Consider the following 8282-nt stretch of genomic DNA (forward strand, 5'->3'; position numbering starts at 1 on the left):
TAAGGAACCCATTCCCACAAAGTATAGTACCCCTATCTCCTTAAGTTTACTATGAGCTAGGAATAATTGTGTTTAGCCTTGAAGTGTCTGGTTCTAGCTACTGCCTTTCTCTTTTCTCAATTTTTGCTCTTTTCTATCTTTCTAAGGATCATCATCCAATGAATAGGGTTATGGATTCCAACAAAGTGCTCAGAAGCCAAGTTCTGGTTTGCAATAGAAAGCTTTATTAGGAAACAAAGGTTGGGCAGGGAGTAAGACATCTCACAATTCTGCACAGAAATGTGGGTCAAGGGGAGTCCAGGGTAAACAATGGAGGAGGCAGACAGGCAGACAAGAATCCCTCTGTGGGAATCCTCAGCCACCACAGGATACAATTCCCAATGTTCTCAGTATTGTCAGCTGGTCCTGAATTCCAAATGGAAAGCTATTACCTCCTCCAGGGACTGCCCAGAAGTAGCTCAAATGGAGGTAAATGAGAAATTTCTCAAGGAGTTTAATATCTCTTCTGGGACCCTGGAAAAGGATAGAAAGAAAATGGTTTAAGGGAGGAGGGGAGGATTGTTCTGGGTTCTTCCAGGACCCAACAAGTGGCTATAGGGGCAGTGGGAGGGTAAGGGACTTCAGAGGAGGGAAGGAAGATGACCAGGAGAAGTTTGGAAGAGGCAAAGAGATTCACAAAAGGCTGGTAGGCAGCAAGAAAGCTCACCAGGAGATCTAATATTTAGAATCAGAAAGGATCTTGGAGATAATTTGGCCCAAGTATCATTTTACAAATGAGTCCTAGAGAGATGGAGTCACTTGTCTAAGCACAGAAAGGGCAGAATGATTGGCCAGGAGACTTTCAGAAATAGGATGCATGGAGGTTAGCAAAGGGACCACTTTACCCCTGTCCAACTAACTAGGAATTGCACAAACCTTTTTTTTTTTTTTTAAGTCCTTTTAATTCTGGTAACCATTCTTACCTTATGAATCATCACTGCCAGTCTATGATTGGAAAATGGAAGAGCCAGATTGGGAGGACTTGACACCTCCAGAGCCGCTACCACCTCTGCTTCCGCTGCCACTCTCGCCACCATATCCACCTCCGCTTCCACCACTGCTGCCACCTTTACTTCCACTTCCACTTCCGCTTCCTCCACCATACCCACTGCCACCTCTTCCTCCACTGCCACTCTCGCCACCATATCCACCTCCACTGCTTCCGCTTCCACTTCCACCACCATATCCACCTCCACTGCCTCCGCTTCCACTTCCACCACCATATCCACCTCCGCTTCCACTTCCACCGCCATAACCACTGCCCCCTCTGCCTCCACTGCCCCCTCTGCCTCCTCTGCCTCCTTGTCTCCTTTTTCCAGATCCAGAACCTGAGTCACTAAAGAGAAAAAGAGAAAATACTGATGAGTTTATGAATGAGACCTTTCTGTAGGAGAGAGCTAGAGCTATGCATGGCATGGTCCATGAGCCCCAATGATTCTCCCTACTTACAAGTTTCTTGGTTTTAGCATCATAGTAACTAGGGTTGAAGTCTATTCAATGGTCAGTTCTTCTCATATGGATGGAAAGGAGTCATAAATTGGGACCAGTTAGAGGAGACTCCTCTCAGATGAAAAACACACACTAAGATCTCTTAAGTTTTCTTCTAATGCTAAAGGCCATGAAATCTTTCAAACTATGGTCTCCTCTCCCAGTGTTATGTCCTTTCTCCCCAGAGATCCCATCTGACCAGGAACAATGAGTCTTGAAGGACAGGAGCAAACCCCTAACACTTTATTCTTTCTAGCCACCTGGTATCCTGAGGGTCTTCCTTTCTTAGGGATGGTAAGGGAGAGAGGAGTAAAGAAATGGAATTTGTTCTGAACCACATACAAATCTTGCTGCCCTTCCTCCAGTAGATCCTGGTAGGTAGCAATTTCTTTCTCTAGTCGTGTCTTGACATCCAGCAGATTACTGTATTCCTGGTTCTGACATTCTATCTCTCCTCGGATCTCACTCAGCTGGGCTTCCATTTCGCTGATCTGGGCCTGGATCTGGGCTAGCTGGCTACAGTACTGCCCCTTTATATCCTCCAGAGTCTTTTCCAGGGCAGATTTCTAGAAAATGGAAAGGAACCCTGAACATCAGTGGGAAGGGAAGTAGGTAGGAGGGTAGAGGGATTAATGGAAGGTCAGGGCAGCACCCATTGGGATCTCAGGACAAAATAACAAGAGCCAAAGGCACCGTTTGCAGCTGGTTTGAAGATGAATGTTCTTAGGCACCTCCCCTGATATCTAGGGATTGGTCATCCCTCCTTCCCAAGTTCTCTTAGGATTAGGTTTAAAACCACCTACCATGCTGAGTTGGGACTGTAATTCTATCTCCAGGCTTTGGAAGTTGTGTCGGGCTTCAGTCAATTCTTTGTTGCTGCTTTCTATCTGATGGCTGCTGGTTGTCACTTCCTGGCTTATTTGAGTCATCTGTAAAATCCAAAGTTTAATGGAAATCAGACTTTTCAGTCACTGACTTCAAGTCCAGGATTGGGCCAAGGGCTAAAGTATCCATTGCTAGAGCTAAGGCCAGACTGGGAAGCCACTGAAGGAAGAGAAGGAGGGAGCATCTCTTCTGAGCTCTGTTTCCCAATTAAAGTATCTGAAATTCTACAGGAGGAAGCATAGTATAGAAGGGGAAAGGAGAGCTAGCCATCCTTGGAATCAAGAAGACCTGGGTATAAGTTTCTCCTTGACACATATGACTGGCTGCATTGTCCTGAGCAAGTCACTATGCAGGAAAGTCTTAAGACAATAATAATAATAATAATTTATGTAAGGCATCCTAAATATTTCCGTGCAGTTTTAAACTAATAAAGCTTAAGATAGCACTAAGGCTTATGGAAAATCTTGTAGAGCACTTTCTTCCCAAAGCACTTTATATACATTAATGTCATTTGATCCTCAAAATAATCCTATGAATTAAGGGCTACTATTATTGTTATTCCCATTTTACAAATAAGGATAATATGCATTATTATTCCAACAGTCCCAACAAACTGAAGCTGAGAGAGGTTAAGTGATTAAGCATCAAGTGTTAATTAAGCTAACAATTAATAATTAAATTAATGAGTGTCAGAAACAAGATACAAACTCAGATCTTTCTGATTGCAAGTCATGCTTGCTCTTTGTAAGTTACAAAAGAGCTGCCTGTGTTCTTGATATAGTTTCCGATCAAGGGAATCCCTACACCATTGAAATCAGAAATTGGAAATTCCCCACACTGTTACCAAATAGCCTCTGGAGTATGCCCTAAATGAAAATGAGGGAAAGACTAGCTTCCCTTTAAAAAAAAAAAAAAAACAATTTTTGTCTGCCTGCATTTTTTATGTCTTTCACAGGGTAATTGTACACTATTTCAAAGCCAGATTATTTTTGTACAGCAAAACAACTGTTTGGATATATATACATATATTATATTTAATTTATACTTTAACATATTTAACATGTATTGGTCAACCTGCCATCTGGGGGGGGAGGGGAAAAATTAGAACAAAAGGTTTGGCAATTGTCAATGCTGTAAAATTACCCATGCATATATCTGGTAAATAAAAACCATTTTAATTTTTTTTAATTTCACAGGAAAAAACAAAAAAATAAATAAAAATAAAAGTTTTTAAAATGCAGAAAAAAAAGTCATGGTGGGAGGCACATAAAGAAGGGCAAGGGAGAGGGAGGAGAAGGAGGAAGAAGAAAAGGAGGAAGATGAGGAGAAAAAAGAAGAGGAGGAGGAGCTAGCACTTATAGAATCCTTTAAGTTTTGCATATGTTGTCTCATTTGAACCTCACAACTCTGAGAGGTAAGTGCTACTATTATCCCCATTTTACAAAAGAGGAAACTAAGGGTAAAATCCTACCCAGGTCACTTCAAAAATGCCCAAGCACAGTTTTGTCCAACTTTCTCAGCCTAGGTTTGACATTCCAGCATCATGAATCACTCACCTGGGACTCAAACCGACTCTCAATATCTTTGCGGTTCTTAGATACAAGATCCTCATATTTTTCACGCATTTCATTCAGGGTCTGGGTCAGATCCACACCAGGAGTAGCATTCATCTCCACACTGACATCGCCACTGTTCTGCCCAGTTAATCCATTCATCTCCTGTAAGGAAAGAAGAAAGGTCAAAAATTAGGTTGGGTAGTTTGAAAAGGACAGAGAAACACTAATTGCCTTTCTTGCTCCTTTTACTCTCCCCATTTTTACTAATTATCAACAGAGAATATCATAGAACTGGAGAGCCAATGTTCAGCCATGTTAGCTAGGGCAGATGTCAGACTGAAGGCTGCTTTCTCCACCCACTTTGTTTGAAAGCTATACCTAAGGGAAGAAAGATACTGAAACTCCTTGGTTTTGAGATTATTGAGTCCTTCCTGGGTCAGTCTTCATGTTCTCCTACTCTTTCCCCTTTCTCATAAATCCTGCTTGCTTAGCTCATCATGCTTCTGGGAGCTAGAGAGCCTACCTCTTCATGGTTCTTCTTGAGGGATTGCATTTCATCCTGTAGAGTCTCATATTGCATCTCAAGGTCAGCCTTTTGCAAAGTCAGATCATCTAGTACAGAGCGCAATCCATTACAATCTGCTTCCACTTCTTGTCTTAGGTTCATCTCCATCTCATACCTATAGTACAGGTAGGGAAGGTGAGCAAAACAGGGCTCAAGTAGGTAAAAGTGGAGCAAAAAGGACAGAGACCTCCACTTCCAAGAGTGGGAGATCCTATGGAAAGAGGAGATTCCTGCTTCTTGATGGCCTTCCCTTTCTAGAATCATCTCTGCTTTTTTTAACCTTTAAATAAAAATCCTAGAAGAAAAAAGATCATATTGAGAGGCACATAAAGAAGGGAAAGGGAGAAAGAAGAAGAGAAAGAGGAGGAGGATAAGGAGGAGGAAGAAGAATAAAAGAAAAGGGAAGAGGAAAAGAAAGAGGGAGAAAAGCAAGTACTTATGCAATCCTTTAGGCTTTACAAAACACTTAACATATGTTATCTCATTTGATCCTTACAATAACAAAGTAAGTGCTATTATTATTCACCATTTTACAAATGAGGAAACTAAGGCTAAAATCAGTTAAATGGCTTGTCCAGGGTCATATGGTTAATAAGTGAAATTGGATTTTAACTCGGGTCTTCTTGGCTCCAAATCCAACACTTTATCTATTACCCATCAAATTCCCCCATTTCAGAGAGAGGTGAAAAAGAATCTCACTTCATCCTGAAGTCATCAAGTGTCATGCGGGTGTTGTCCAAATCCAGGATGACTTTGTTGTTGTCTAATATCTCATTCTGAATCTGAGAAAGAGAAGGGGAGAACGTTAAAGGTCCTTCCTTCCTCCTCTCCCCCATTATATCCCACTGCTGGGAAGGAATAAGAACCCTAGCAGAACTGTAGACCTCTGGTCTACAATTAATCAAGAGAGTCCAATATCCTGGAGTCCTTCTAGTGCCTTCACAGGAAAAGCTCAGAGTAATCAATACCACTAGCTTCCTGGCTTTTGTCTCTTATCTGTACCTGCTCCAGTGTTGCCCCTCAACATTAAAAGAGCCATGTATAGGTCTGGATCTGCTAACCCCTTAAAGGAGAGAAAGATCCTTCTAAAATCCATGTGAATGGAATATTTTCATACCTAGCTACTAAGCTATAGGCCCCAAGTCTGCTTGTACAGCCTTCCTTGGATCACACCTGTAAGTCCACCAAATTCATCAGTGGGCTTCTCTGTTCTGTTACATGGAAATGAGGGAGGTGGAATGAAAGGATAAACTCTGGTTTGTTTCTGAAAAAAATTCAAGTTTTCTGATAGATTAGCTTCCTGGCAATGGTAAATATGGTCATTGTCAAGCCATGGAGCCTTCTCCTATGTGTCAGGTTTGAAGAAGAGTGATAAAGCCATGATCTACACCTGAATGGTCCAACCCCCCTTTCTTATATATAAACTGAGGTCCCAGGAGACATTACACTCTCCTTCCTACTTCTGCACTTTGCATTTGCTCTCTCTCCCACCCGGAATGCATACCCTGGCCTCTACCTCATATTTTCCTTCAGAACTCCATTCAAGCATCATCTTCAACATAAAGTTCTTCCTGCTATTCTGAGCTGCTATGCTAGTCCCTTCACCTCCAAAATTTCTCTTGTAACTTTGTAATAGATTTTGCATGAATTTATGTACTCCTCCAAAAGAATGCAAACTCCTTGAGGAGAAGATAGTTTTCTCCTTTTTCTGCATTTCTAACAAAGAATGACACAGTAAATGCTGAGTAAATGCTTCTTGATTAATTAATAAGCAACAGACCTATAAAGGTCTCTTAAAAATTCTACCTTTCCTTTATACTTTCCGAAAGAACAATGCTCAACTTGTCCTTTGTCCATCTAGTGACCATCTTTTCAGAGAACTACTATGACAGCTACCTACTGGGACCTTCACCTCTGTAGTTGTTAGTCTCCTTATCTCAAAGTGATACCTGTGAGTGCAAAGAAAAGGAGGCATCATTTCCCACTCACCTGGTCCTTCAGATCATTGATGGTGTCATAGAAGTGAGAATAGTCCTTTGAGATTGACTGAGGACCATGGGTGTCATACCAATTCCGAATCTTAGCCTCCAGGTCAGCATTGCTATCCTCCAAGGAACGCACCTTGTCCAGGTAGGAAGCCAGTCGATCATTGAGGTTTTGCATAGTAACCTTCTCTCCACCATTCAAGAGACCATCACCTCCTCCTGCGCCACCACCATAGCCCCCCATGCCACTGCTCCCCATACCACCTCCAAAGCCCCCTTGGCCACCACCAAAACCCCCCATGCCACCTCCAAAACCCCCTGTGCTACTGCTCCCCATACCGCCACTAAAGCCTCCATAAGAGCCACTGCTAAAGCTCCCAGAACTACCACCATAGCCCTTGGACATACCATAGCCACTACTTGAGTGACTTCCATAGATGGAGGCCCCCATACCACCACCACCGTAGCCACCCCCAAAACTGGAGCTGCTTCCACTCCGCATGCCACAGGACCCCCCACCACTGCCATAATTGCTGCCTGAAGAAAATCGTCCTCCTCCCATCCCAGAGGATCCATATCGGCTTGAAGAAGACCGCATGCTGTAGCTTCCCCCTCTAGAACCTCTCATGCTTCCTCCTCCCCCACCGCTGCGGGATTGAAAGGAGTGGGATGAACTTTGTCTACAGCTCATGATGCCTGCCACTAAGCTTGTGGAATGCTTCTGGATCTGCTTCCAGAATGGAAAGTACAAAGCTGCGGTCCCCTGGCTTTTTATTTATACCATCGATAGTAGGTGGCACCAGCAGGGTGTTTCCCCTTCCCAAGTCTGCCTCCCTGTCCCTGCCAAAAACATTCAAGCACAGCAAAATAAGTTTGGGATAGGGGAGCCGGCTGGAGCCCCAGGCAGAGCGTCCTGTGTCAGCCCAGGCCCCTGGCTTAACCTACTCTATTCCATTGTGTGGGGTAAGCTGACAGATAGGCTGTCAGGGGCACCATAAATCATATCTGCTGCCAGGGTAAAATAGGGAGATGGAAAGGGAAAAGTGGAAAGACGACCTAAATCCTGGGATTCCCTTTCACCCTGGTCCTGGAACAGAGTACACTTGAGATTCATGGTCTTAACTAAGAATTCCTATGGCCCCGAGACTGGCTCTCTAGGTTCATCAGCCCAGTTGCCATACCAATTGCCCCTTGAAACAGATGCTTTCCCTCATCTTCCCATTCTCAGTAGCCTCTGTAGATAGTATAATAAATGAGCAGAGAAAAGACTATCAGGAAAACCACCCTCAGTGAGGAGAGATACAATTTATCCAGTTTCACTTTAGAGATGGTACAATTTTACTAAGCCTAATATTCTATGTTGATCCTTGACTCTCTACCTCCCAGCATTGTTGGGGGTTGTCTTTGTTGAGTACTTTCAGTCACATCAGACCCCCTGTTTTCTCATTTGGGATTTTCTTGAAAAAAATACTGGAATGGTTCATCATTTCCTTCTCCAGCTTATTTGACAGATGAGGAAACTGAGGCAAACATGAAGTGTCGTGTCAGAATCATACAGTTAGTATCTGAGGCTGGATTTCAACTCACGAAATAAGTCTCTCTGATTCTAGTCCCAGTTCTCTATCCCCTGAGCTGCCCCTTGTTGTGGGAAGCTCTGCCCAACATAACATAACACCTGATATGGAAGCAGAATCTAGGTCTGAATCCTGGCTTGGCTACTTAGTCCATGTATGACTTTCAATAAGATACTCACTCTTCCTGAAC

General features: G+C 43.2%; 1 protein-coding gene across 1 annotated transcript; it reads right to left on the reverse strand.

The window, feature by feature from the left end:
- Nucleotides 1-209: 209 nt before the first annotated feature.
- KRT9 (keratin 9) lies at nucleotides 210-7209 on the reverse strand. Its single transcript, XM_074261490.1, has 8 exons — nucleotides 6523-7209; nucleotides 5233-5315; nucleotides 4492-4648; nucleotides 3969-4130; nucleotides 2331-2456; nucleotides 1870-2093; nucleotides 963-1375; nucleotides 210-513 (listed from the first exon to the last, which is right to left on the reverse strand). Exons 1-7 carry the CDS (start codon nucleotides 7207-7209, stop codon nucleotides 985-987), a joined length of 1830 nt encoding a protein of 609 aa, XP_074117591.1. The 3' UTR covers nucleotides 210-513; nucleotides 963-984.
- Nucleotides 7210-8282: the final 1073 nt, after the last annotated feature.

The sequence above is a fragment of the Sminthopsis crassicaudata genome, chromosome 4 (genome assembly GCF_048593235.1).
Source record: "Sminthopsis crassicaudata isolate SCR6 chromosome 4, ASM4859323v1, whole genome shotgun sequence".
In the NCBI taxonomy this organism is placed as follows: Eukaryota; Metazoa; Chordata; class Mammalia; order Dasyuromorphia; family Dasyuridae; genus Sminthopsis; species Sminthopsis crassicaudata.